At 53.7% G+C, this 27,349-nt stretch overlaps 7 protein-coding genes across 9 annotated transcripts; 5 read left to right on the top strand and 2 right to left on the bottom strand.

The window, feature by feature from the left end:
* The first annotated feature begins 373 nt into the window (after positions 1–373).
* Positions 374–1,367, top strand: LOC112895057 (acidic endochitinase-like). The gene is made up of 2 exons (XM_025962928.1): positions 374–864; positions 962–1,367. The coding sequence occupies exons 1-2, from the start codon at positions 374–376 to the stop codon at positions 1,365–1,367; spliced, it is 897 nt and encodes a 298-aa protein (XP_025818713.1).
* A 2,348-nt stretch (positions 1,368–3,715) lies between these two features.
* LOC112895577 (acidic endochitinase-like) lies at positions 3,716–4,899 on the top strand. Its single transcript, XM_025963539.1, has 2 exons — positions 3,716–4,279; positions 4,361–4,899. Exons 1-2 carry the CDS (start codon positions 3,789–3,791, stop codon positions 4,761–4,763), a joined length of 894 nt encoding a protein of 297 aa, XP_025819324.1. The 5' UTR covers positions 3,716–3,788; the 3' UTR covers positions 4,764–4,899.
* Positions 4,900–7,092: 2,193 nt separating this feature from the next.
* On the top strand, positions 7,093–8,495 carry LOC112895576 (hevamine-A-like). The gene has a single exon (XM_025963538.1). The coding sequence runs from the start codon at positions 7,325–7,327 to the stop codon at positions 8,222–8,224; it is 900 nt and encodes a 299-aa protein (XP_025819323.1). The 5' UTR covers positions 7,093–7,324; the 3' UTR covers positions 8,225–8,495.
* A 594-nt stretch (positions 8,496–9,089) lies between these two features.
* LOC112895578 (ferredoxin, root R-B1-like) lies at positions 9,090–10,209 on the top strand. Its single transcript, XM_025963540.1, has 2 exons — positions 9,090–9,302; positions 9,373–10,209. Exon 2 carries the CDS (start codon positions 9,429–9,431, stop codon positions 9,906–9,908), a length of 480 nt encoding a protein of 159 aa, XP_025819325.1. The 5' UTR covers positions 9,090–9,302; positions 9,373–9,428; the 3' UTR covers positions 9,909–10,209.
* Positions 10,210–13,817: 3,608 nt separating this feature from the next.
* Positions 13,818–18,639, top strand: LOC112893868 (glucan endo-1,3-beta-glucosidase 14-like). 2 transcript variants are annotated; one of them, XM_025961386.1, is made up of 4 exons: positions 13,818–14,234; positions 15,010–16,085; positions 16,637–16,816; positions 18,234–18,639. In XM_025961386.1, the coding sequence occupies exons 1-3, from the start codon at positions 14,159–14,161 to the stop codon at positions 16,685–16,687; spliced, it is 1,203 nt and encodes a 400-aa protein (XP_025817171.1). In that variant the 5' UTR covers positions 13,818–14,158; the 3' UTR covers positions 16,688–16,816; positions 18,234–18,639. The 2 variants fall into 2 exon arrangements, with proteins under 2 accessions (XP_025817171.1, XP_025817170.1); XM_025961385.1 differs by lacking the exons at positions 16,637–16,816; positions 18,234–18,639 and having other exon boundaries at positions 13,821–14,234; positions 15,010–16,322.
* A 2,226-nt stretch (positions 18,640–20,865) lies between these two features.
* LOC112891838 lies at positions 20,866–23,092 on the bottom strand. Its single transcript, XM_025958819.1, has one exon. It carries the CDS (start codon positions 21,953–21,955, stop codon positions 21,113–21,115), a length of 843 nt encoding a protein of 280 aa, XP_025814604.1. The 5' UTR covers positions 21,956–23,092; the 3' UTR covers positions 20,866–21,112.
* A 198-nt stretch (positions 23,093–23,290) lies between these two features.
* Positions 23,291–25,221, bottom strand: LOC112891839. Of its 2 annotated transcripts, none has more exons than XM_025958820.1 (2): positions 24,785–25,221; positions 23,291–23,564 (listed from the first exon to the last, which is right to left on the bottom strand). In XM_025958820.1, the coding sequence occupies exon 1, from the start codon at positions 25,170–25,172 to the stop codon at positions 24,789–24,791; it is 384 nt and encodes a 127-aa protein (XP_025814605.1). In that variant the 5' UTR covers positions 25,173–25,221; the 3' UTR covers positions 23,291–23,564; positions 24,785–24,788. The 2 variants fall into 2 exon arrangements, with proteins under 2 accessions (XP_025814605.1, XP_025814607.1); XM_025958822.1 differs by lacking the exon at positions 23,291–23,564 and adding an exon at positions 23,572–24,295.
* Positions 25,222–27,349: the final 2,128 nt, after the last annotated feature.

The raw sequence follows: 27,349 nt of genomic DNA, 5'->3' as shown, positions 1-27,349 counted from the left end.
TGTGGTTCAGTTGAGTACGGTGGAGCGTTTCATATTCCAACTCAGCTGCCTCCGATGATTATCCTACATTGATCAACAGGGAAGGTAAACTGCATACCGGAGTAACAGGACACAAATAAATCCAACTTTACTTAACCGCAACTACTTCACGGTAAATTCACACTCGTGCGGACGAACCACGGCACGAAACCTACTCAAAATTTTCTCCACGGCGTTCACATTGCTTATTCTAACACTGTCAAACCATTATAAAAGGGAGACACCACAATGCACAATTCGCCATCCATCCATCCATCCATCCATCCATCCATCTCTTTACTCAGAACTCGTAAAACTTCACTACAGTTATAGCCAACGCTGAACCGCTGAAGCCATGGCAAGCCGAGCTCTGACTCCCTTCCAGCTCATGGCCACGCTCTTGGTGGCGTTCCTTGCCACATGCCATGCCGGCGGCATCGCCGTCTACTGGGGGCAGAACGACGGCGAGGCGTCCCTGTCCGACACGTGCGCCTCCGGCAACTACAAGTTCGTCATCCTCGCGTTCGTGTACAAGTTCGGCAAGGGGCAGACGCCGCAGCTGGACCTTGCCAGCCACTGCGACCCCTCGTCGGGCGGCTGCACGGGGCTGAGCGACGACATACGTTCGTGCCAGAGCAGCGGCGTCAAGGTCCTGCTCTCCATCGGCGGCGGCGACGGCAGCTACGGCCTGACCTCCGAGGGGGACGCGCGGGACGTGGCCGCGTACCTCTGGAACAACTACCTCGGCGGCACGTCGTCGTCCCGGCCCCTCGGCGACGCCGTCCTTGACGGCATCGACTTCGACATTGAGCTCGGCGGCGCCAAGTACTGGGACAGCCTCGCCAGGTAAACTCTCGCAGCCTAGTCTCTTCTTGTCACGCTCGGCTCGATCGTGCTAAGTGCCCGTATGCTCACCGCCTCATCGTGGCCGCACGCCGTGCAGGGACCTGAAGAACATGGGCAAGAACCAGGGCGGCAAGGGGGTGCTCCTGAGCGCGGCGCCGCAGTGCCCGTTCCCGGACGAGTGGGACGGCAACGCGATCCGCACGGGTCTCTTCGACTTCGTGTGGGTGCAGTTCTACAACAACCCGCCGTGCCAGGTGAGCGCGGGGCGCGGCGCGTTCATGGACGCGTGGAAGCAGTGGGAGTCGGTGCCGGCGGGGCAGATCTTCCTGGGCCTGCCCGCCGCCAAGGACGCGGCCGGCACCGGGTTCGTGCCCGCCGGCGATCTCAACTCCAACGTGCTGCCGCTCATCAGGGGCTCGCCCAAGTACGGCGGCGTCATGCTCTGGTCGAAGTACTACGACGATCGCACGGGCTACAGCTCGGATATCAAGAGCCACGTGTGATATTTGCTTGCCCATCTTCGTGTCTCTCGAGTAGTGTATTCCCTAGTGCTGTGATTTGTTGTACTTTGTTGGTGTTGACTGTTGAGCCGTGTTCCATGTACATTCCTTTGTTACATGCAGTATCTCACCACTGAATAAAAAGGAGATACCACTTGGTTGCCGGAAGCACTCTTTCTTTGGCAAATTTTGTCCCGGCCTCTGATCATAGATCACCATACAGCCCTGAAGCCTGAAGGCCTGAATTGACCTCATACTGCAAGGACATAAACGAATAAAACTGAACAGCCTGAACAAGAACTCGTTGGTATCCGTCTGAAATGATATGGCATCATAATTACACAAAAGTTTTGAGCAGAAAAACTAGCTAATTGACATCTGCTCTTTCCCCCCTTTCAACAGGAACACCTGCTGTTCTGAAAAAAATCAGTAGCGACCCAACCTAATCACGCTCCTTGGCTCTTTGCTTCCTCTCCAAAGCACTTACGCTGAAAACCATATCCATGTCCTGATCTCAAAACTGGCGCTCTGCTTTCTGATGGAAGTTGTAACCATGAACTTGCGCAGCCTACCGAAACTATAGATCAGCTTATCAGTTACGTGAATCATCTTTCCCCATTTTATCTCGACATTGTTGGTCCACCAGACAGCAAATGAATAATTGGAATAACCGCCAATTTCTTCGTTTCACTGAAGAACTAAGAGGAGAATCAAAACAGAGTTGAGTAACCTCACCTTGTTTGCGGCGCGCGGGGGTCCTCACGATCTGCTTTCACCTGCTCACAATTCAACTGGCCTCCGGCGATATGACTTATGCCCGGCAGACACCATGGAGCCGGCTCCCGTGCCGCTGCCGTTTGCTTGCCATAACTGCCATCTTCGTCGCCGATCTTACTGGCGTCAGGAGGCGGAGATTGATGACGGCTGCCGAGGGAATGGAGTAGAGAACTAGAGGACCTCGGACATGGCTTGATTGGTGGAGTTGGACACCGGCGCCCCAGCTCCCCGCCCGGAATCGCCGCTCACGGACGGAGCCGCCAAGGCCAATCCGAGGAAGCGGGTTTGCACTTTTTACAAAGTGCTCCCTAGGTCGGATCGCGATTAATAATCGCGATCCGTATTTACATTAAGAGCCCTAAATCGGATCGGATCGCGATTAATAGTCGCGATCCGATTTAGGGGGTTATTGTAAAATGTAGGGCGTCTTTTGAAAATAATCTGATCCCTTCCCGTCCGGCGCCGGCGCCGGCACCGGCATGGCGGCGGCAGCCTTGCCGTGGAGAATAGATTCCTGTTACTCCTTCTCCAATCCTCTTCTCCCCATCTCAATTCCTCTCCGAATCTCCTCTGCCGCCGCTTCGTGCTGCGCCTCCCAAGTCCCGACGCCGTCGTGTGCCTCCAGCCTCCTTCCACCCAAGCTCTCCTCTCGTCTCAAGTCGAAACGGGCGTGTGTCAGATGCATGGTCGGAGGCAGCGGCGCGCTGGCCTCAACCGCGAGGCGTTGGACGAATAGCTCGCTCGTGCTCGTGGACCGGCGATGCGAGGCGCAAAAGTGCTGTGTCCTCAGGATTGGCAATGGCCCATGGCGTGCCTTGCCGCGCTCCCAACCGGGCGGCTCCAGACTTGGCAGACGGATGGAGGCAGCTCCGCGCCAGCCTCAACCATGTGGCGTTGGACTAATCGCTTCCTCGTGTTCGGAATCGGCGACGCGAGGCGCAGAAGTGCTGTGTCCTCTGGATATTGGCACGTAGGGTGCGCGCCCAGGCCCAACCGGGCTCCGCCTTGTCCAGCCAGGAAGACGGATGGGAGACGGAGACCGTCGCGTAGCGCAAGTGCAGAACAGAGGCACAGTTTCGACCTGATCGAACATCAAACAGTCGGCAGTGTATTCACCAAGATAAGTCTGACCACCGTGATTTAGGAACCTGTTCGATCATGTATTTTCTGTAAACAACGTCAACAATTATGACACTGGGCACATCTGAGTTAGCGTCTTCAGCAGCCTCTTTACACATTGGTAATAGCCACTAGAAGGGCGATCTCGTGGACGGCAAAAATAAACACCATGACTGCAGGAATGAAGAATGTTGCATTGCTGCACCTGACATCAATGGAAATGTGTTCTTCAAGTTGAAAGGATTGGTAGAAATGAAACGAGCCAAGGAGCACGCCTAGTTTGATCGGCCGGCTGTCCATTCTTCCGTCCAGGAGCACCATAATATGCTTGACCAGTTACTATCTGCAGGCCCATCCCATGACGCTCAAATTGCTACTGCTAACACTGTCAATCCGCTATAAAAAGGGGACCCGGCTAATCACACTTCGCCAACCATAGCTATTAGCTACTCAAAGCAAGCACATCCTTACTAACACTAGCACACACTGTGTTGGGTGTAGGTTAGTCGCGCGCAGCTCGCTCCAACCATGGCAGGCCGAGCTCTCATTTCCTTCCAGCTCACTGCCACTCTCTTGTTGGCGCTCCTCGCCACGAGCCACGCCGGTGGCATCGCCATATACTGGGGCCAGAACACGGGAGAGGCGACCCTGTCCGCGACGTGCGCGTCCCGCAAGTACGAGTTCGTAATCCTCGCCTTCGTCTTCCAGTTCGGCCAGGGCCGGGCGCCGAAGCTGGACCTGTCCGGCCACTGCGACGCCTCGTCGGGCGGCTGCGCCGTCCTGAGCAGCGACATCCGCTCGTGCCAGCGCCGCGGCGTCAAGGTCCTGCTCTCCATCGGCGGCGGCGCTGGCAACTACGGCCTGTCGTCGCCCGCGGACGCGCGGCTGGTGGCCGCGTACCTCTGGAACAGCTACCTCGGGGGCTCCTCATCGTCGCGGCCCCTCGGCGATGCCGTCCTCGACGGCATCGACTTCGACATCGAGCTCGGCAGCGCCAAGTTCTGGGACAACCTCGCCAAGTAAACTCGCGCCGCAGCCTGCTCGTCGTTGCATGCTCGTTTCATGCGCGCACATTTGCTCATGCTCTGGTTGCATTGCAGGGACCTCAAAGACATGGGCAAGAACGCCGGCACGGCGGTGCTGCTGAGCGCGGCGCCGCAGTGCCCGTTCCCGGACCAGTGGGACGGCGGCGCCATCAACACGGGTCTGTTCGACTTCGTGTGGGTGCAGTTCTACAACAACCCGGAGTGCCAGTTCAGCTCGGGGCGCAGTGCGTTCCTGGACGCGTGGAAGCAGTGGGAGTCGGTGCCGGCGGGGAAGATCTTCCTGGGCCTGCCGGCCTCCAAGGACGCGGCGGGCACCGGATTCGTGCCCGCGGGCCAGCTCACGTCGCAGGTGCTGCCGCTCATCAAGGGCTCCTCCAAGTACGGCGGCGTCATGCTCTGGTCCAAGTTCTACGACGACCGCACGGGCTACAGCTCCGCCATCAAGAGCCACGTCTGATGGAGCGTGCATGTATTGCACGCGTTTATTTGTATGTGAGTGTGCACGGTGCTAGTGGTAGATTATTTTTGTTTCACCTTGTTCGTGTTCGATCTTGTTTCGACGTGTTACCCGTAGTTGGGAGACCGTGTGTTCTGTAGACTGTAGTAGAGGAAAATATCAGCTTTGGATCACCAATAAGCAGAGATCATTCCTCATTTGTGATTTTGTGTGCTCTACATTTCTGTGTATTGTGAAAATAGTCCTATTCCCCAACGGACCACTTGGATTCCTCGACTATTTAGTATCTTCATCCGAATCCTATTCGAATAATTGAATATTTTCACCAAAATGCACATCACTGTCGATACGCATGATGTCTATCATTAAAAACTAAATTAACCGTAGATGCACACTCATGTTAGGGCTCTGTTTGTTTACCCATGAGATTATATAATCCAGCTTAAAATCTGAAAAATAATCTAACAAGAAAAAAACACTGCAACTTATTCATTAGATTATATAATCTACACCCCTACATTATAATAATCCATAAGCTGTTGAAAATATGCTTATTTCAGATTATATAATCCATCACCTGTAAGTTAGATTATATAATCTTGCTTGTAAACAAACACGACCTAAGTCGGAGACTCAAATTCAGGTAAGCGAGTTCCGTTAATAGAGTACGACATCAAAACGATCCGCTGACATGCTGGGTCCAGGGCCACATATTAGTGGAGTATTGCGTGCCAAATCCTGAATTGGCACACGTTTTTTTTTTTCAATTGCTTCCCCCAACAACTAATGCACTTGCCCTTTTTTCAGTCGTGTAATGCTTCAGACATGGTGAGTTGAGCTGTCTGCATACGCCTTTGGGATATGAGGACTTTTGTAAAGGAAGAATCATTTAAGCATTTTATCCAGCTTAATTCAGCCTGAGTGGGGTGGCATTACGAGCCACATATCTTAACCGAGAATTCATACCACTAAGCTTAACACATGTTCTTATGCTGTACTGGAGCACTTAGCTTCCATACCCACTATTGTTTGCAAGCTCTTCGTAATAGCCAATGCCCTCTGCTACTAATATCAAGGCTGCCAAACCTTTGCGCATGCTGAATTTTAAACTGCGGTGGAGCCTCTGCTGTCGCGATCTGCTTTCTGCTGCTGAAAATGATAACCACGAACTTGCAGACTCAGGCCATCAGCACGTGAATCGCCGTTTCCCATTTTTTTTTATCTCGCCGCTGTGTCTGGCCCTGACATCAATCGAACTGTATTTTTCATCAAGTTGAAGCTTCAAAGGACAGCTAAAACTGGAAGGAGGCAAGAAGCAGGCCCAGTTGCCGTGGGGTTCGGCCGGCTGTCCGTTCCTCTGTCCAGGGGCACTACAACCTAGCCAGTCTCCTCAGTACGTGCTGCCGTGCTGGCCCATCCCTAAAAGTTGGTTAATCCTTGGATTAGCGACAGGTTTTTCTTTTGTGGGGGGGGGGGGGGGGGGGGTGTTTCCTGGACTTACCCGCCGAGTAGTACGAAGATGCGTGACTGTCATGACGTCGCTCTGTTCAGCAAACAGTTCTGAAGAAGTGAAGAGCTTGTCCCCTTCGCTGTCCGGGTTGAGCGGAGGACGGCAGAACAATGGTATTTTCGGGCTCGCTAGCGAAAGTTCCAAACAGCCGAGTCACCTCCGTCACCGGCAGAATCACATTGGATCTCCGTCTTCTGCTCGTAAAGTTGCACAGCTCGTGGGCCTGGCGGTCTTTGGAAATGGACAGCGAACAGCTGAGTCACCTACGACACTAGCTGACTAGCACCAAGGCCATCATGGTTGCGATTAGCGGGGCGTGCAGGGAATGCGCATTGTTAAAATTAGAAAGTAGAAACTAGACAGCAGAATGGAATGAATAAATGATTCATTGATTGATTGAATGAATAGTGTGATTATATATTTATACACGGTGAAAGAATATATTCAAAGGATGGTTCAGACCCCTTCACAAAAGTATTCCGAACCTTTCATGAAAAGATCATATCTATCTAATATCTAATAAGAGGTGTCTCCCTATAAAAGAGTGCAAACTAATTGATCACTGGTAAATTTAATTCTAACACGCGCATGACTGCCTCGTCGGAACGCATTGTCTACCGCCTCGCCCTCCCGCACCGAGGGATTCTGCAGAGGCGAGCGGTCGCCGCACTTGGCCGCGCGATCAGCGGGAGCCGCCGTTCTGAACCCGACGACCCGCGCGCATGGGTCAGCGGTCAACCACTGCCGACGCACTACCGTCGCCTCACGCTACGATGCAAGAGTATGATATTGACAACGCTTTGCTCTCGATGATAAGTCCCGAATCTCGACCACAAATTGCTCTATCTCGATCGTGCCCGGTCAACTTGTGACGGCTAGCACACCTACCTAACGGATGATGGGAGTCGTAGACTTGGAACTCAACCGCGCCGCTGCTAGTTGAGCACCACGTTGCTCAACGGGTTCATCAGCTATATAAAGACCATGAACCTTCAAGCGTAATTCAACCTTGAGAGCACTGCCACTGCATAGCAAGAACACGAGGAACAAGATGGCGAAATTTTTCCGGGCAATGCTGCTGGTCACGGCGCTCGCGCTGGCGGGGCTAGCCGCCGGAGCGCGCGCCGGCGACATCGCCATCTACTGGGGCCAGAACGGCAACGAGGGCACGCTGGCGGAGACGTGCGCCACCGGCAACTACAAGTTCGTCAACGTCGCCTTCCTCACCACGTTCGGCAAGGGCCGGACGCCGGTGCTCAACCTGGCGGGCCACTGCAACCCGGCCACCAACGGCTGCACGGGCGTTGGCGCGGACATCAAGTCGTGCCAGAGCCGGGGCATCAAGGTCCTGCTCTCCATTGGCGGCGGCGTCGGCAGCTACAACATGTCGTCCCCGGCCGACGCCAGGCAGGTCGCCGCCTACCTCTGGAACAACTACCTTGGCGGCGCGTCCATGTCCAGGCCCCTCGGCGATGCGGTCCTCGACGGGATCGACTTCGACATCGAGAGCGGCGGGAGCCTGTACTGGGACGACCTGGCCCGGTCTCTCAAGTCCTTCTCCCGGCGGGGGCGCAGGCCGGTGTACCTCGCCGCGGCACCGCAGTGCCCGTTCCCGGACGCGTCGCTGGGCACCGCTCTGAGCACGGGGCTGTTCGACTACGTGTGGGTGCAGTTCTACAACAACCCGCCGTGCCAGTACAGCGCGAGCGCCGGCGTGGGCGGCCTGGCGCGCGCGTGGGCGCAGTGGACGTCGATCAGGGCGGGGCGGGTGTTCCTGGGCCTCCCGGCCGCGCCCCAGGCCGCCGGCAGCGGGTTCGTGCCGACGAGCGACCTGGTGTCGCAGGTGCTCCCCGTGGTCAGGAACGCCACCAAGTACGGGGGCATCATGCTGTGGTCGAGGTTCTACGACGGGCTCACCGGGTACAGCGACGCGGTCAAGTCCCAAGTGTGAGCTAGGCTCGTGGCGTGTCGGCTCTCGGGCGTGCGTGGTGCACATGCGTCCATGTGCGTGGGTCGTGCAGAATCGAGTACTCTGCAGAGACGTAGACACGGAGTGATGGCGTGTCTTGGCTCTAGAGATCTCTATGATGTGCTTTGGCATGTACTATCTCCACTGATTCAGTAACTGTGAGCAACATTGTTGTGGCCACAACATACTGCGTGGTAGTCTGTAAGACTGTAACTCTACCGCAACGTTTCTGCATTCACGGTGAAGAGGTTTACTGAACGTGTACTGAGGCCTTTGGATTGGCTTTCAGGGATCGGCCGCTGCTTGCCGTCAGGAAGAAGCCCTGAACTGTTCAAGCTAAACAGGTAGGAGTAAGAACTACTAGGTCTAGGAAGAACAGAGCATTGAAAATACGCCAGGTCAAATGTTGATGTGTCTAAAAACAGCCACGAGTATCTGAAGAAGTTCTGAAACTTAGCGAGACACTAGTGCTCCTTACTACCTCACGCATGCAGAGTTCAGTGCTCTGTAGCCTGTCAGCACTAAAGAAGGCATCGTCCGCTCTGGGTGGCATGGCACAGGTGACAGGGCCACCGATCTTACGTGCTGTGTTTCGTTAGAGCGCCCGCAACGTGTCGCGTATGCCTAGTTCCTCGGTGCCGACTGCGCACACCGCTGCAACCCACAGCTTCTGGCACCTGGCCGCTCGAGGGGACGCGCGGCAGCGAAACCAGATCGAGCCGAGTATGCAACCAGGAAAGCCAATACCTCCAAAGCCTGCACTGCACCGGCGAACCTGCGCGACACCTGTGGAACATATTCTGATGCGGGCGTTCTACTTCCCTCCAGCACCTTCGCCTAGCTCGTCACCAATGGCCGTTTCCCAAGGCCATCGATCGGCATCGGCCAAGCTGAATGAAGCCAGGTTGCTTCTGGTTCAGGCGTCCTGCTCACAGCATCTAGTACCCGGCTTTTAAATACCGTGGCGTGCAGAGCTCGTGTTACTGCTCCTCCGGTTGCCTTGGAACTCTTGTGTTCGTGCGCTCGTTCACCAGTCATCGTGTCGAGGAGGCAAAAACAGGTATGGCGTTGAATGATTTCCACCGTATCCTTATTTTCTTCCAATCCTCTCTAATCTTGGCAAATTTCAGATCTTGTTTGCAGACACCTGCAAAGTCTCTCCGGAAAGGATCTGAAACTCTCAAGTATGGCGGCGGCGGCGGCGGCTCCAGCAATGTGCTCCGTTCCCGCACCGCCGGGCGCGATGCGGTGCCGGGCCTTCTCCCCGCTGACCAAGACCGGCGCTGCTGCCCCGTGCATCGCGTCCCCGGCGCGGCCGCCGGGCCTCCCGGCGCGCGCGCGGGTCGTCTTGAGCCGGTTCAGGGCGTCGGCGGCCGCGCACAAGGTGAAGCTGGTCGGGCCGGACGGGTCGGAGAGCGAGCTGGAGGTGCCCGAGGACACCTACATCCTGGACGCCGCCGAGGGCGCCGGGCTGGAGCTGCCCTTCTCGTGCCGCGCCGGGTCGTGCTCGACGTGCGCGGGGAAGCTGGCGTCCGGGGAGGTGGACCAGTCGGAGGGCTCGTTCCTGGACGACGCGCAGATGGCCGAGGGCTACGTGCTCACCTGCGTCGCCTACCCCAAGGCCGACTGCGTCATCTACACCCACAAGGAGGAGGAGGTGCACTAGACAGATTGGTCGTGGGACTGGTGGTGCTGCGAGTCCCGTGGTAGTGCGTACGTGGTTGAACATCTTGCGTTCAGAGGGATTATGAGGTTCTTCAGCTGTGTCTATGATCAGTGTGTTTGCTGAACGTTAGTACCTTACTATGTACGCTATCTGTTCATACGTGATCACTGCAAGATGGATGCAGCAAAAGAAAAGTTCAGAATTTGCTTGTGTGTGTTTGCTACCAGCACGGATCAATGGAGGTTTGCTTCCCTAAATTGTTTGACAGACGGGCCTTTCTGGGCCCGGGAAGCATCTACTAGGAGCGCATATTGGGCTCGGCCCAACAAGGCTTTGAAAAACGCCCAGTTGTGGGCTTGTGGCGTTGTGTCAGTGTCTCCGAAAACGAAAACAGCGAGAAAAAGATAGAAAAAAATGAAAGAAAGACTTGTGTGACGTACAACGTGCTTTGCTTCGTGGGGTTCAGTTTTAAACTATGTGCTAGAATCTATGCAGCGGATATGAAATGTCAGCACCGTATAGATCAGCCATCGACCATCGTTTAGTATGCTAAATCAGCTTTGGTAGGCTCGATCAGCTACGCTGACAAGCTACATAAGATAAGGACTAAACAACCCTATACATGATTACGACACCCGCATGATTGACCCCCAAATCAACTTCAACAGCTGTGCTTTTCCCTGGCCGGACCCGGCGATCGGAGATCTTTCTGTTCATGATAAGGTGCTGATTGCTTTCAAAGTTCAAACACTACCGGGGACAGCCGACTTCTCGCATCAAATGAGTCCGTGTAAAACCGCGCGAACCCGCCGGTGAAAGCTCCGTCGTCTGAAGTCTGAACCCACGGGGGACGGCTCCGCTTGCTGCTGCGATCCTCCCCTGATCCCTCACGTACGATCAGGGAAGCCTGCCAGATTTTACCCCTCGGTTACAGCTTGCTTGACCGGCTGACGTGGAGGCATCTACTGCTTTGGTCAGCGTCCAGTCGTGGGTCCAGCGTGCGCCCCGGGCCCGCCTCCGACAGGGCAACCAAAGGCGCTCGCCGCTCGGCACGTGTGGCGGTGTGGGTCTGGCCGACGGCGGTGGCTACCTCCACTCCTTTTGGCCTTTTTCCGTGGTGCTGTTTATTTCCGTTTCAGTCAGGTTCAGATCAGGAGCTCGGTTCGCGTTTCAGAGAAATCCTATCGAAATCCCGTCTCGCCTTCAGTTAGTGTGAACTTCAGAACTTGAGAGCTTGGCAAAGAAAGCAGTACTCTTATCAGTTGTTGCCGGAACAAGGGTGTGCTACTGTTATTAGGATTGTCACTAGTGATTTGGTTCACAAAGCAAGGTTTGATCAGTGTTTTTTTTTCCTTCTGGGAGTAGGAGCTAGATTTGGGCCTTGGACATTCCAACATAATCGGAAAGGGGTACAGCTTTCCCCTGGCTGTCAAATGACGCACCATGACGTTGTGGGGGCGAGTTTATTTGTCTAAACCATCATCATTGGTAGCCTTACATCATCAGAAGAAACATCCGTGAACAACAAGGAACGCAAAGCAGGATTTGAGCACTTTTGCATCCTGAAGTCTGCAGGATGGATGACAGAGATGTGAACAAAGTGGGAAAGGAATGGACATGATCAATAAACCTCTTAGGATTAGACGTAGCTTATCACGGCGGAGAAGGATTATGTCTGGACGCATATACGTCCATGATGGGCCGTGTGCTGTAACGTAGCCAGACGCAACACGCACCTGCAAAAAGTTAATGTTATCTTTGGGACATATGAATCTATGGTTGCATACTTGTTTTTCTTCCATACACGGCGTCTGCATGCAGATTGAACCTGGCTATGACTCTGATGAGAGCCTGAAGCCTAATACGGTTCCTCCTCCACTGATTGAACCTCCCAATACCGACAGGCTCTTCAGGTCGGCAATGGCTTCAGAACCACCAAGCTATTTTCGGCCCAACCATCCCTACGCGACAAACAGCTAACCGAGCGAGCTGCTCGCGCTATACAATCCGCCGCGTGACACATTGGCATGCCGAGTCCCATCCGATCCGTGCCTCCTCGCTTTGTTAATTCAGCAGAGGCGTAGCGTCCGTGAGGACTTGGGGAGGCGTGATCGCCGGATACGATGCAGAGACGCGCTTCCTGTTAAAATAAGCAAAGACGGCCGTCCACAGCTCCACACCGACTTGTTCTCTTCGGCGCCCGAAGAGCTCCAGCCGGCTCCGATTTCTCCTAAATACTATTTACTGAAACTTCTTTTCTCTTTTAACTTTCAAATATTATTTTGTCGGAGGAGCCGAAGCCAGCTGGAGTTCTTTCAATACATACCCTCAAAGTTCAGACTACTCCAGAGAACATTGAGTCCTAGGCCCCGTTTGGAAGAAAGCAGATTTTGGAATCCCAGAAGCTAGAATCAAGGGAGAATCAGTTAGGCTTCCAAACGCACCAGATTTACTGAAGATTCTGGACGTGAGGTTTTGGGATTCTTAAAATGTTGGAAGCTGGAGTGCAGCTGATTTTAGCTTCTACTACATGGCAAAATTACATTTTTGCCCTTGAACGTCACGGAGAAATTAGAGCAATCTCTGCCCCTCTCTTGCCTGTCGGTCTCCCGTCCTCATCCATAGGCGACTGCCCCCTGTTCATCTCCCTCCCCGCGCCTCCTCGTTCGCCACCTCCGCCTCCCAGCCACCGTCGGATCCTCGCCGCCGCCGCCGGCCCCTCCCCGTGCTCACAGCAAAGGAGGCGCGCCAGCCGCCCCTCCCGCGCGCGGACCGAGCGTGGGGCCCGCGGGCCGCCCCGGCGCTGCGCGTCACCGGCCGCGGGCGACCCGGTGCGCACGGCCGCCACGGCGACGCCCTTCCCTGGTCGCAGCCTCACAGGCACCCCTCCTCCCCGCACGCCAAACGCCGCCCATCCCCTTCCCCGGCCGCGGCTGCCCCGGCGCCGCTCTCTCGTTCCTCGACCGCGCCCGCGCCGTCCTTCCCCTCCGCTCGCAGGTCGTCGAGTGGTGGCGCGTGCGGAGGACGTGCGCGTACGTGTACCACCTGGACCAAGAGAGCTACCAATTCAAGCGTAAGTTGCGTGAGTACGTTCAGGGCGAGACCAAGGCGTCCCTGGAGCGATTGCTACTCTTAACTACTCTACCAAATCAAATAAAAACTAATGGAGCGATTAGAGGCATTTATACGTGATCAGTTTATCTGCATGCGCGAGAAGTACTGCATTTGGTGGTAAAAGAAGAGCAAGGGTATAAAAGGAATGCATGCATAAACATCCATGAGATCAGCTACTAGAATCTTGATATCCAAACAGCACAATCTTCAATCTAGATTTTATGTAGAATCCAGATTCTCAAAATCCATATAGAATCTAGATTCTTAAAATCCAGAATCCAATTCAAACGGGGCCCTAGTTACCTTCAGTTCGTACAGACAGTGTAAACGGAGGAGAGGGTTCACTTGCACGCCAAGGGAACCAGCAGTTCTCAGCTGCCCAACTCAATTCAGTCACTTCCTCAGATGAGAACAGACAAAGACGAGCGCTGACTGTTGCGCGCCGTGACGTGCAAACTGCAAAACCCTTGAAGAAGAACAGTTTTCTGATGCACACGGGAAAAATATCTTCTCCGGCAAAAGAGAAAACAGAGACTGAACAGGGTTTTTTGTCAAACCGTCAGCGTCTAATCCTACTGCAAGTCACACATGAAACATGCTTGTCAAAGGCACAAGAGAGAAATGACCAGCCGTGGCACCGCACACGTACGCACGATCTGTGGTTAGTGGGCGCACGGAACGGTCAGCAGCAGCCGCTGTGGAAAATCCCAAACGCCCGACCGTTCAAAGTGTGCCGGACCGGCGGGGCATGGAAGCACGGTAGAAGTGAGTGGGCAGGCGCAGGAAGCGTAAAGGGCACCGCGGCAACCGACGACGGGCCGCACGTGCCGGGGAGGCGGTGGTGACGCACTGGGGCGGCCGGCCGACCTGAGCAAGGAGGCAAAGATATTTTTTCTTCTCCTCTTCCTCACCGGCAAGCCGGCAACCCCTGCCCCTGCGCGCAAGTAAAACGAATTTTTACTGACGGGGTTGGCGCCGTCACCGGGGAGTATAAAACCGGAGGCCCCGGCGAGGCCACCGGTCCCGAGGGGAGGAGGCTGTACCGCACTTAAATGCGAGCGTAACCAACTACCGTCCCCCCGTACCGGCGAGGAACAACAGACACAGAGGAGGAAGGAGGAGGAGGCGAAGCGGAAATGGGGCTCCGCCACCGCGCCTCCTCGCTCCTGCTGCTATCCCTGGCTCTCGGACTCGCCGTCGCGCTCGTCTCAGGTAATTCGGTCGCCGGCTCGCGGCTCGCGGCTCGCCGTCCGTTTGCTCTCCATCATGTTTGTGTCGCTGTCGGTTCTGCCTCTTCTTGCTCGTCTCTGCTTTTTGCCGCCATTGCTGTGGTGTGTGGATTAGTGTCCGTACGCCCGTGGACTGTCGTTGTGAATTCTTCGAGCTCTTTCGAGTTCCTGGGCATGATGCTCCGTTCCATGTCTCGCTCTCCAAATATGGATAGAGATAAGGTGTCCTTTTTGGTCGCCAATTTGAGGAATGGTTAGAATTTCCTGCAAGGGCAGCACTGAAAGAAGCTGCTATGCCTGTTCAGAAAAGAAAGAAGCTGCTATGCCTGAGATCCAGCAAGACGGGCTAGAATTGTATTTGCGAACATCTGCGAGGTCATTTCCTCGCGATTAACTGAGCCAGGTTGCTGTCTCAACTCTGCGCACCCATTCTGCCGATGATACGGGAGTGTAGTGCACGCTGCTGGTCTGCTGTATGATCATTTCTTTCCTGAAACCGCACGCTTCTCTAGTGACCCATGTTCTAGCTATGATCATCCCATCCGCTTGCATACATTATTGATTAGGTATAGTATAGGCACACTCTCTTTTTTTTTCGAATGACTATTTTCTGCTGTTTCATCACGAAAGCGACTCGGTACCTAAAGTTTTCATGGGTCTGTCTGAAAATTAAAGGAAATTCAATTCCGTTGATTAAAAGAATCATCAGCAATTAGTGCGCGATTACTGAGCGCTGAGCTCGGCGTGTGTCTCCGCAGTGTCGGCGCAGCAGAAGTTCGGGATCAACTACGGGCAGATCGCCAACGACCTGCCGGACCCGACGCGGGTGGCGGGGCTCCTCCAGTCGATGAACGTGAACAAGGTGAAGCTCTACGACGCGGACCCCAGGGTGCTGACGGCCTTCGCCAACACCGGCGTCGAGTTCATCATCGCCGTGGGCAACGAGAACCTGCAGACCATGGCCGCCAGCCCCGCCGCGGCGCGCCAGTGGGTGGCCACGCACGTGCAGCCCTACATCCCGGCCACGCGCATCACCTGCGTCACCGTCGGCAACGAGGTCTTCTCCAGCAACGACACCGTCATGATGTCCAGCCTCCTCCCCGCCATGAAGGCCGTCTACGCCGCGCTCGGCGGCCTGGGCCTCGGCAGCCAGGTCACCGTGTCGTCGGCGCACTCCGTGAACGTGCTCGCCACCAGCTTCCCGCCGTCGTCGGGCGCGTTCCGGGAGGACCTCGCCGAGTACATCCAGCCGATCCTGGACTTCCACGGCCAGACGGGCTCGCCGTTCCTCATCAACGCGTACCCGTTCTTCGCCTACAAGGCCAACCCCGGCAGCGTGTCGCTGCCGTACGTGCTGTTCGAGCCCAACCCGGGCGTGCGCGACCCCAACACCAACCTCAGCTACGACAACATGCTCTACGCCCAGATCGACGCCGTGTACGCGGCGATGAAGGCCATGGGGCACACGGACGTGGGCGTGAGGATCTCGGAGACCGGGTGGCCGTCCAAGGGCGACGAGGACGAGACCGGCGCCACCGTGCAGAACGCCGCGGCGTACAACGGGAACCTGATGCAGAGGATCGCCATGAGCCAGGGGACGCCGCTCAAGCCCAACGTGCCCATCGACGTCTACGTGTTCGCGCTATTCAACGAGGACATGAAGCCGGGGCCGACGTCCGAACGGAACTACGGGCTGTTCTACCCCAACGGCTCGCCGGTGTACGCGATCACCGCCGGCTCCGGCTCCGGCTCCGGCTCCGACGGCGGGTCGGGTCCGGGCGGGCCGCTGAACCCGTACTACACGTCCATGTTCTCCTCCTCGTCCAAGTTGGCGGTAAGCACAACATTTTTGACCCAGCGTGTGATGCTATTATTGCTGCTGCAAGCAATTGTAATACTCCTACAGTCGTAGTGTTAGCCAGTGATACCTTGTAATCTTGTACACGAAAAACACGCATTTCAATTCAACCATGGGGTAGGCCTAGATTCGGAAATTTGGCACGAAAGTGAGACTGCCCGAAAAGCTCTGCTCTTTTCAATTATTCCCCCAGCAATGATCTTGAAAAGGTAACCTTTTCCTCGCTGTTCACAAACCTATCGAGATGTGGAAACCTCTAAAGTGAGCTCGATCGGTGCCCGGGGCATCGAGGAAAGCGCGGGCGTTCTCGAGCTTTTGACCGGAAGGACGAACCAAAACATTTTAGCCGTGTATCCTATGATTTTCCAACCTGCTTGATTGATACCGGTAGTTAACCTACGGTGCCAGGCTGCAACTGGAACTGAAAGTAGCATGCATGTCAAAACCCAGCAACAATCATCTCTCGATCTGGTTTCTGGCACTGACGACGAAGAAGAAGATTTGCTTATCTTTCTGGTGGCTTGCAGATAACGTTTCCGACGGGGGTGGTTGTCCTGCTCGCCGCATTATTCCTCTGAGCTTCCTCCACACGTACCACCCAGAGGGAAAGGCTCGCAGATCATTGGCGGCTTCCCTTCCGACTGACGCAATCCGGCCTGCCTGAGTTGTCATCGCCACCCATCGCAGCCGGCGGCAGGTGCGTTGAGGTAACAGTCTGACACCGAACTCCTCTCAATTCCCTCCTCCATCTGCTGACGCAGTTTTATCCGAAAACAAAGGTTACAAAAACACCAGGTTCCACACGACAATGATAAAAATTCCAATTTCCAATCCCAATAGCTCGTGTGGTTAGGTAACAGGTCGTGTCCAGGCCGCGACACTTTGGCGATTAGCTTCCGGTGAACCATGTGAAGCCCGGCAAAGCGTACTCGCCGTGTCCGCCTGCCACAGACGGATGGCGCCCCGTTCGTTCAGGTCCGTTCATCAGCTCAGCGCGGCTGGTGCTGGTCCCTTCAATTCCGCCCGGTGAGGGCGCCGCCTGAACGGACCAGCAAACCACCGAGAGCCGTCGAAGCATTCTCGCGTCATCCGGAAAGGGACCCATCGCGGCGGACGTTTCAGAATTCAGATAGGCTGGGGCTCGGTATCGTCCCTGTCCGCACACGGGCGTTTGGTCAGCAGGCTGCTCTGCTGGTGACCACTCGTGTTTGTTCGGCAGGCTGATGCGGTGGTCTGCTGGGGCAGTGCAGGTAGGAGGGCGTCCTTGAGAGCTCGAAGCTAACCAGCTCTTCTGAACACCGATGGTGTTTCGTGGGCTTAATCATGCCGGCGTGGCGCCGTTGGCTCGAAAGGGGGGCGCACGAGTGGATCGACGAATATCTGCGCCTTTGCCTGGTGCCCCTGTGGGAAAGTTTATTCTCCATGCGGCATTGTGTGTGACTAAGATTTCAGGGCTAGAGGCTGGGGGCTTTATTCCCTGCAGGGTCGGGATTCAGCCTGCAGACGGTGCGGAGTGGCGCGCTCCTAATGCGTAACCGCAGCCCCGTCCATGCCAAACCAGGTCAGAGGCGACCCGCCCGTCTGCACACCTGCCGGCGTGACCCGCGGGTAACTAGGGGTCGAACCTCCCACGCCACGGTAGCTGATGCAGTGCTGCACCGCTGCTCGGTACATACTTGACCATTTGCTGTCAAGAAAGAAGCGAGGCGACGGGGAGGAGCTCGGCTGCGATTGAAGCCTGCGAGGTTCGACTGCAGGATCACCAGGGGTAGACCAGGGTCGCGACCCTCTCGGTCCTCTTCGTTTTAGGATCGCCCCGCTCCGATCCGTGGGCTGGTTTGAGGAGCGGTCCAATTTCACAGGAGGGTCGACCCGATCCGCTTGCAGGCTGAGTCGGGATGCTGGAGCTACCAGCCTGATCCTCTCTGCCTGTCCCAGTGTCCGTGTAGTGGAACTGGAACTAGTTTATTATAGTATCCATCTGCCTATTTGGTTACTCATCATTCAGATGCATTCCTGTGTGCAAGTATCAGCTCATGGTTCACAAGATCAGAGTGTGTTGTGTTTGTCCGAATGACACTAGCTGGCTCTTGCTCACTGTGCTTTCCTTTTGTGACGATGCAGGGTGGACACTAGCCCGCACTGACCGTGGAGGAAGGGTGCTAGATAGATGAGTCAGATGTAGTAGCTAGCTTCAGCTTGCCCATGTACTTGTTATTGCTAATGATCAGCCGGTCGAGTCACTTTGAAGCATGGAAGGACAAGATGGACTGCGGAAAGAAGTGGCTGTACCTGTACGTATCTGGTGGTTTTGCAGCGGCAAGCACATGAATTGTTACATCCGTTCACTTCTATTGTTCTTTGTCGAGGTTATTGTGTTTATTCAATTCTATTATTGTCGTGAGGTTACGCATTTATTCACCACGGAATTGATAGATGATTTCACACTGATTCTTATAGTTACATATGGACTGTGGAGAGCATATACAGTTTGCCTTGGTCAATATCACAGGCTCATTTTGGGCCCAAATTCAATGTTGAACATTTTTGTGACTGTTAAGTGGTACAGCACTGGCGATTTTTGTTTTCCGTTGTTGAGCTTGGTTTTGTGTACCGATTCTTTGCGAGCATCGCAAGGTACTGGCAATACATTTCTACCGCATCAGCAAAGAAACAGCAACTCCGAACAGTTCGGTATAAGCAAAGTAATGAAAAACCTCACATTGTTTCAAGCAGTTAGGAGCATTACGGCCCAATAGCCTTGTTGGTCACGATTGGATCGCACTGAAGACCTAAGTTTGTGTTACACTTAACCAGAAGTAGGATCAGTGAAATAAAATGATGAGTTTGTTTCGGTTGAGAAATACAGTATAGTAAAAGTAGAAGTTAGATAAGTAACACAAATATTTTACTTTTATTGTATATCCATGCTTGCATTTGTTAACCGCTTAGATTTATCGATGCTTAAATGGATTTATTTAGATTTATCGATGCTTAAATAGATTTATTTATCGAATACGATAAAACGATGAACCATACAGTGAAGGAGTCGATGAGAACTCTGTTGTAAGTTGTCTATAAACTGTTGATCCATGGAAGAAACTACTTTTGTTTTGGTTCAAGAGTACATGGCAATATCAATATTTTGGAAAATGACTTTTAGTTGGGATGCAAGGGTGCATGCAATATTTTTCTAAAGCCCATATAACTTTACTCACTTATTCAATTCCACAATGTAACACAAATTAAATATTTTGATTTACCAACTATTGTAATATAAAATTAGATTTCTTAAAAATTCAAAAATTAAATAGAGTCTCTAATTGTTGTGGGTTGGTTCTATAAAATATGGAGGTTCCTTTTCGAAGAATAATGTGCCATGAGGTGGAGCATTGGTTGATTTTATGCAAAGTTGAGATTACTTTTTTGAAGCAGTGAAGCAAAATGGACCGTGGATTCATTTCATGAGTAAATCGGTCTATGTTGTAAATTAACGAAGGAATGGGTGGTTTGCGGGTTCATTTTGTAGAAATTTAAGGTTCCTTTCATGAAATAAGCAAAGACGGACTGCGGGTTGATTTTTAAAAAAAATCTGAGGGAGTTTCGTAAAAAAATACTAAGAGGGACCCTCGGACTGCGGGTTGATTTAAGTGAAGCTCGAGGTGTTTGTGAAAAAAAAATATGAACTACCATAAACTGCGGGCTGATTTTTAGTAAATAGAAAGATCTTTTTGCAAAAAAAATCAAGATTTGCACAAATCCAATCAGTACGTCCGGCCGACCCGATGGCCTGGAAAAGCAGGTGATATGGCCTGATTCACTTGTCCTCTTTTAGTGTAAAAATCGTAAGTAAGAGATTCGAGGCCAGATCCTGGGCTCTTGCTTGTATCACTCATTATATCAGGCTAACCAACCTTTTAAGAAAAGCAACGGTCTGTTTAATAAAGGAACGTGCGCTTCAACTAGATATTCGAATGCGTTCAAAACTTCAAATAGCCAAGATCACATTAGTAAAGGATTTATTCCAAGAGTTTTGAAAGTAAGAACTTTGTTCAAGGGGAAAATATGTGTCTCTTAAAAAACGCGGGGGTCTTGTTTCGAAATGGTGACGACGGCAGCAAAACTTTGCTACGACACGTCACCTAGCGCCACACCTGCGCCTCCACGGGAGAAAATAAAAGTCTTGACAATGAAGCATCGATTCGCATGGCCCGTGCATACATGTCACGATTTCAGACTTCAGAAAAGTCCATAGGTGGCCGGCCTAGAAACCGTGGCGTGGTGCGTCCGTGCGGCGGCTACAAGCCATCAGCCATCACCGATCAAGAATTCCTCAAGCGGTCAAGCCGGTGCCGTGCGCTCGCGGACCTCGGTGCCCACGCTACGGCACCATGGGTAGGTGCCATAGACAGGTAGGTGCGGTACGTTTCTGCACGGGTGCGGATGCGGGCTGCCAAGCCGAAAGCGAAGCAGGCCTTGACTGTATCTGTATGGGTCGTTGGCACCGGCAGCTGGCCCATGATTCTTTGAGCACGTACGAGATGATTTTATAGACGACTCGCACGATCACTAGAGAAATGAAGCTGAACATTATTTGCCAGTGTCAGTGTCAAGTCTCAACTCTGAAGAACAGTTGCGGTGGAAGAGGAGGAGGAAGAAGACGCGCGAATGGCGGAGCGCATTGTGCGCTCGTGTTATTTGCTGTACAGACTACAGAGTACACCGATCATTGGTTCAAGTCTCAACAAACAAGCTCTTCCAAAACAGGGTGCGAAATTCCAAGCAGAAACAATCCACCGAAATCCAAAAACTCGCAGTTCTAGGCCAGCCTCCGATCGCCATCGGCCAACCGGAGCCCATCCCCCCGCTGACGGACGATACGGCCAGCTCGAGGCGACGCCTCGGGCTCGCCTACCGGCACCCACAGGGCGGTCACTTACAGCAGGCCAGCGGCAGCAGTCTCCCGGGTCCAATCGTTTCCCGCCCTCGCCAGTCGCCACAACCTAATTTACCGGCCGCCGGGACCACTGCTCAGCGTCCTGGCTGTCGGGCTCCTCCTTCTCCTCGCCATCGCCGGCCGCCGCCGCCGCCGCCGCGAGGGCATCTTCTCCCCACGAGGCAGCTCTTCGCCCGGACTTGAACCTCCGCATTCCAGCAATGCCCGGCTGCTGCTCGTCCCCGTCGTCGTCCTCCAACGCCATCTTCCTGGACGCGCCGCCGGGTACGCGGCCGCAGCCGTCGCACCGGAACATGGCCGCCACGCCGTGCCACCACCCGCGGCGCCGGCGCCGGCGCCGTCCGTGGCGCTCCCGGTCGGACAGGACCTTGCCAATGCACGACACCTTGGGCGACCGCGGCTCCACCTCGCCGTCGCCACGGCTGCTTGTGCTGCTGCTGCCGCCGCCGCCACCGGAGCGCTTGTCGGCCAAGATCCGGCCCTGCGACGGCCGGCGGCGGGAGAAGGGCGGGCGGATCTTGGCGGGGAGGCCGAAGAACGTGGTGCCAGCCGCGGGGGGTGGGGCGCCGGCGACGCGCGTGGAGTTGGACCGCGTCTTGGCCGCGATGGGGTTGGCCACGACGGCGGCCGCGAACTTGGGGTTGGTGCTGCCCTTGGTGGAGTCGTCCCGTTCGTATATCGGGTTCAGGTCCGCGAACGCCGCCTCGTCGCCGATGGGGATGGTTATCGAGTCGGGCGGGAAGTCCGGGTCCGGCGGCGGCGGAGGAGGCATCCGCGGCGGCGAGGCGTCCCCGCTGCCCCCCGCGATGACCGTCTCGCACGACACCTTCCTGTCCCCGGCGCCGGCGCCCGACACGCCGCACACCAGGCTCTCCAAGTCCACCTGCATTGCACGCGCTCGCTCGCGCGCAGCTTGCTTTCCTGCCACCAACCTAGCTCTGCCTCAAGGTCTCTCTTGCAGGGTAGAGCAAGTGATTACTAGCAGGCAGCAGCTAGGAGCATGGGCAGCTAGAAGTGGCTGCTGCTGGGCGCTTCCCTTTAAAATTCTCACGAGGAAGATGGGGAGAGGCAAAGCACTGCGAGGCTGCATCAGCAGTGCTCAGAGGCTGTCCTATAGAAATAATACTGGTGACGCGGAAAATGCCACCTCTGAAACGAAACGAACTCCAAAAACGGATCTCGACTATTTGTCTCCCCAAAAAACCAGTCTCAGTGAGTTGAACGGAGTGTTCACCTACTATCAACTAGCTGAGGTTAAAAGAGGAGATGGTAATTGCACCTAACAAAGCAGCAACCAGCAAGCAAGCGATCACTGTAAAATCCCCAAAGTTACAGAGCAAGATTCTACTGTGTTTCTGCAGAGCTCATTTACCTGGTCGGTCTACGATAACGGTGAAGCGGAGTAGCAGGCAGGAGTGACCGAGGCGATTTTATGCCGATCTGGAGACCTCCGACAGAGCCCATTTTCTGCTGTGGCCCTCCCAATTAATAAGCTTAGTCTTTTCATTTCAGCGTGGAACGGCCAGTGATCCGCTGAGACCGATCTGTCTTTTAGTTTTGCAACAGTCAGTGGCCAGCCACCAAAATGTGATGAACCTGTCGCGGTGCTCAAGTTTTTGCAAATAAAGAACAGTTGCGCCTGCAGCCTGCAGGATCAGCCTGTCGACACCTGTCCTCAGTTAAAACTAATCTCACCACGTCTAGTCGTCTAACATCCATCAAGGTCAGAGAACACCGTATGCTAAGCCTCACCCAGAAGGGTAAATTCAACAATTTTACTGTGCAGAACAGTTCACGATCACTTGATCAGAAAGCAGGGCGGGGCTCGGTGAAAGGAATCAAGGCCAGTTCTTGGCACGCGTCCTGCTCGGCTATCACATGGCGATGTCGGACCTTGTAGCAAGCAGCAGCAGGAGGCGCACCAGCGGGGCAGCAGGCCAATTTGTACTATTTTGTTGTCTTCGCCACACATATAGCTGCAGACCTGCAGTCTTTCATGGATCAGCTATCTTGAAAGAACCGTGGCTTCGTTTGTAAACGTGCCGTTTCGCTCAGTCCTTCGAGCTCGCTAAACATAGCAGCCGCTCAGTCCTCGAGCTCGCTAAACATAGCAGCCATACGCACATGAATGACCTTGCCAAGTGACTGAAGGCTAACAATACTAGGAAAGAGACATCTGAATGGCCCTACGAAACTACCAGCCACTGATGGGTCAGCCTGCAGCGATCAAACACAGGGACCTCAGACATGTCATACGCCTTTCATGTTGGTACAAAGAAACGAAAAGCAGAAGTAGCCTTTTTCAAAATATGAAACGTCTAGGATTTCTGTGATGGAGCTGCAAAAGACCATATCTAGCATCAGCCAGTAAACCTATGAAGCTATGTAGTCCCCGGGAATAAGCCAAGCTGCATCTTGATTCCAAAGATGTCCATGCTTGGACTTTGGTCAACACTGAACAGCCACACTAGCTCCCATGGTGTCAGAATTATTGCACTCTGCAACAGATTCACATTATGAGACAGTGGAGAATGGGCGAGGAACCATATTAAGATCGAGTGTCAGGTATGATAAATTGAAAATAATATCTTCTTACGAGAGTCCAAATGGAATTAATTTCTACAATTCCGAGTGCTTCTTGAATCTTAGTAGGCTAATGCTATGAGCACAGCTAACAATAACAGGCAAACAAGGCAGGATTTCTGATTTGGAGAACCCAAGTAAAAGCTATAGCAGAGTATTGCATGGTTAAAAGAAAACAGAGTATGAGCATGTCAAAGGAAAATGGAGGACTAGTATAATCTCAACTGTACAATGATCACATTGCACAGTTAAATGAAACTCTTTCAAGATTCAGAACAACAGCGGCGATAACCAATAATGCAACGAGCAAACTATTCAACAACAGTACATAGTAGTATAGTTACGAAAAAGAAGAAGAAAAGATAGCGCAAGACAAATGTCAAGATGGTTTCACATGACTTGATCCTGAAATTTGTAAAACAATGAAGCTACGGATGCCAACTATAGGTAAGTGCAATATTTTAAGGCACAAAATTGAGGCCGAGCAGTTTGATTTCCACAACTGAACTTCATACCAACCTACTTGATAGTTCACAACAGACAATGTTAGGTTGCGGGTTCTAGAAATTAGCAGGAACATTAGGTGTGTTGGTTGAGCTCTTTCTGTCAACTTATCCAGAGGATCATGCGGTGCACTGCTAGTCTCCTGCAACCGAAAGTTATGTTAAACGCCAAAATTAGGCTGCCAGAATGTGGTTAAGCTTTCTCTATCCATTTATCCATAACACCACATAATATACTTCAACGATGATAATTCAAGTAGATACAGTGAGATCACAGCATAAACATTAAGGACTAACGACATTATTACAGGAAGTGAGGAAGTAGATGTGGATGGAGAAAACTGCACTCCAGCATCATGGAGTCAAAAAGGTACGGTGTCACTAAGAAGGGTTTTGGTGACATTAACAGTAAATTCAAATCCCTCGTGGGAATGATCATACATGATCCACAAAATTTTAAGCTTCTCCCAAATGATTCGATTACAAACAGAGACTCACCAATATCTCGCCTATACTTCTGATCTAGGATCACCTATACCAAATAAGAAGGGCAGCCGCAAGCTGAACAGGTTCCAAAATCACTCTGTAACTTGTAATCCGTCACGCCAAGAAGATAGAAATGGAGCTCTTACCCAGTCACGGGCCGGGGGCGGGCTTGGGGGGGCCGGCAGCCGGCTGCTGCGGCGGCGGAGGGGTCGGGGCAGTGGAAGCGGAGCCGGAGGCGGTCTGCGACTCCTCGGCTGCGGCGAGCTTACGGAGCCGGTCCTGAAGGACGCGGACGCGGTCCTCGGTGCGGCGGAGCTTGCGCCAGCGCCAGGCGAGGTAAGCGCCGAGGCCGCCGTAGACGAGGATGTAGGATCCCCACACGTAGGGGTACGTCTCGGCGTGCTCCTTCGTCTTCCGCAACTGCTCCTCCAGCTTCGCGATCACGCCGCCTCCAGAGGTCGCTCCCTCCGCCGGCACCGGCGCCGGCTCCTGCTGCGGCGGCGACGCGGTCTCACCGTTCCCGGCGGCCGCCATTGGTGCGCGCTTGTTGTTGTGCGGCCGTGCGGGTGGGGCTCGTGTCGGTTTGACTAGGGCAAGCGCGGAACTGGGCGGGCCGGGCGACTTGTGACGAACGAGATGGCCCAAGCAAGTTGGTCTGAACTTGGGCCGTTTAATCCTCAACCTTCGAACTCGTAATGTTGGCCCGGACAAGTAAAAATTTGGCTACTCGTAATCCTCAAAGTAGGCCGAGAAGAACTTGAAGCCATAGCGGGCTAGAACTTTTCTGGGCTGCGAGCCTTTATGGAGTGTAGGTGTAGGTAGCTATGCAGCAGATTCTGTTCGGCGTCTGCCTGCAGGCTGCAGAGCCAGTCAAGCTGATTGGACGAAGCTGCTCGCTGTCAGAGCTTCTTCACGTGGGATAACCGGTCAGGCACGTGCAGCTGCAGCAGCAGCAGCAGCTAAGATCTATCGTGGCTATCCACGACCACGAGCAAGCTCGATCCACACCCGGATCAGCGTCCAGAAAAGTTTTCGCATTACTGGCGCCCATCACGGCGTTTCATTCTACTAGATGCCTAGCCGTACTTCTACCGTTTCCATCTCCGCAGCGGAGAAGAAACGACCCGTCGCATGGCACTCGCATGTTAGCCCATCACGCGGCTGACCGTACTCTTTATGAGCAGCAGAGGAGTGGTAGATTTCTAGACGAGTTAAATGATTCGTTCGGACGTCTGGTTCCCCTGCGCGGCGGTGTCAGCGTCCCAGCGAGCGCACGTCGATGACCGTGCCTCGACGACGCCGCAGCGGGGACGCTCGCTCCGGCGTCCCGTGTGGGCGAAGTGGCGAACGGCGCGGACCGGGTCGCGGCGGAATTCATCACGGGCCGTGCCGCCGGGGGACCGCGGCACGCGGATTGGCCACCCACGGCCCCACCGCGAGCGGCTCCCGAACCCACTGCTGCGTCGCGTCGTCGTCCACGAGCGACACTTGACCAGGTCTGGGCGGGTCTGGCTGTCAGTGCCAAGACGGTTGCTGAATCAGTCGTGGGGACTACTCGACCGCTAGGACGGCTCCATGCTAGCTTGCTTTCTCCTGCGCTTGCTTTGGCTTTGTCGCGAGGCAATCCATCAGCATCAGCGGCGCTATTTTGGATTTCCTGGCCGCACCCGGGCGAAGGATTTGGTATTAGGCCGTTGGAACATCTTATCCAATAATAATCTCCGGATCAGGCAGTTGATTGCTCGATTACAACCGAGCAGATGCCGATACAGTAACGACGATCCAGCCACAGGCTCCTGACAATGGACGCTGCAATGATTTGATCCCCTTTGTATCTCTTGATGTCGAGGCGCGGTTACACGAAAGGAACCTGTCAACGAACTTAAACGCTCCATCCTCAGGAGACTCTTTAAGTAGCCATCATAGCAACGTGAGTACTGGATTCCTTTCAGCAATCGGTCGTCCGAGTACGGCTCCCGCTTTTAACTCTTCCCGCTCACTCATTTGCCATCAAGTGCGAGATCTTACCTCGTTTTGTCTTATATACATGGATTAGATTTCTTTCTCTCTCAATAAAAAACGTGCTCAGGCACGGTCGCGAAAAAAAAAATACATGGATTAGACTTGTGTTTGGGTGTTGTCTTTTTGGGAAAATGATTTTGGAGTATGGTTTCGAAAAAGTCAGCATATATTACATTTTATTCTTATCGCGAAGAGTACAGTGCTTGTAACACTCCCTCAGCAGTATTATTGGAACATTGTCTCCTATAACCTAGGAAAATAATCACAGGCCGGCTTTGTGGGTCTTTAGTATAGTGAACACACCTTGTAGGATAGGACACTCAGTGGACTCTTTCTTGTTTAAACTTCTCGTCGTTACGGTGCTGCCATGGGGTGTGAATAACTTCAAGAGAAAACCCAAGTTAGGTCAGCATTGCGATGCAAGCTGTCAAACAAAAGCTTAGCTTTCCAGAGCAATTAGTTATAGACTGTTTATCAATATAAGCTTCAAGCTACTCCAGCACAACTATTCATGCGCGCGCTTCGCGACCACCGACGTAGGTTGTGGCTGTCCTATATCTGCATGAGCCATATGACTCGCAGCAAAGAGATCGTCCTCTGGAAAGGCAAATCTTGAAGTGTTCAAATTGTACCTGATAGCAACATCCCCATCATTCGGTGGCAGATTAGCCGAATAATAGGTTAGGCTG

Source organism: Panicum hallii, chromosome 5 (genome assembly GCF_002211085.1).
Source record: "Panicum hallii strain FIL2 chromosome 5, PHallii_v3.1, whole genome shotgun sequence".
NCBI classification, from domain to species: Eukaryota; Viridiplantae; Streptophyta; class Magnoliopsida; order Poales; family Poaceae; genus Panicum; species Panicum hallii.
This window is presented reverse-complemented; position numbering and strand designations above follow the sequence as displayed.

What these genes read in the sequence shown, in the direction of transcription:
- LOC112895057 (XM_025962928.1), top strand. Translation starts at nt 374, where the DNA reads ATGGCAAGCCGAGCTCTGACTCCCTTCCAGCTCATGGCCACGCTCTTG. An exon ending in TACTGGGACAGCCTCGCCAG is followed by an intron (nt 865 to 961) that starts GTAAACTCTCGC and finishes CACGCCGTGCAG; the next exon opens with GGACCTGAAGAACATGGGCA.
- LOC112895577 (XM_025963539.1), top strand. Translation starts at nt 3,789, where the DNA reads ATGGCAGGCCGAGCTCTCATTTCCTTCCAGCTCACTGCCACTCTCTTG. An exon ending in TTCTGGGACAACCTCGCCAA is followed by an intron (nt 4,280 to 4,360) that starts GTAAACTCGCGC and finishes GTTGCATTGCAG; the next exon opens with GGACCTCAAAGACATGGGCA.
- LOC112895576 (XM_025963538.1), top strand. Translation starts at nt 7,325, where the DNA reads ATGGCGAAATTTTTCCGGGCAATGCTGCTGGTCACGGCGCTCGCGCTG.
- LOC112895578 (XM_025963540.1), top strand. Translation starts at nt 9,429, where the DNA reads ATGGCGGCGGCGGCGGCGGCTCCAGCAATGTGCTCCGTTCCCGCACCG.
- LOC112893868 (XM_025961385.1), top strand. Translation starts at nt 14,159, where the DNA reads ATGGGGCTCCGCCACCGCGCCTCCTCGCTCCTGCTGCTATCCCTGGCT. An exon ending in CGCCGTCGCGCTCGTCTCAG is followed by an intron (nt 14,235 to 15,009) that starts GTAATTCGGTCG and finishes GTGTCTCCGCAG; the next exon opens with TGTCGGCGCAGCAGAAGTTC.
- LOC112891838 (XM_025958819.1), bottom strand. Translation starts at nt 21,955, where the DNA reads ATGCAGGTGGACTTGGAGAGCCTGGTGTGCGGCGTGTCGGGCGCCGGC.
- LOC112891839 (XM_025958820.1), bottom strand. Translation starts at nt 25,172, where the DNA reads ATGGCGGCCGCCGGGAACGGTGAGACCGCGTCGCCGCCGCAGCAGGAG.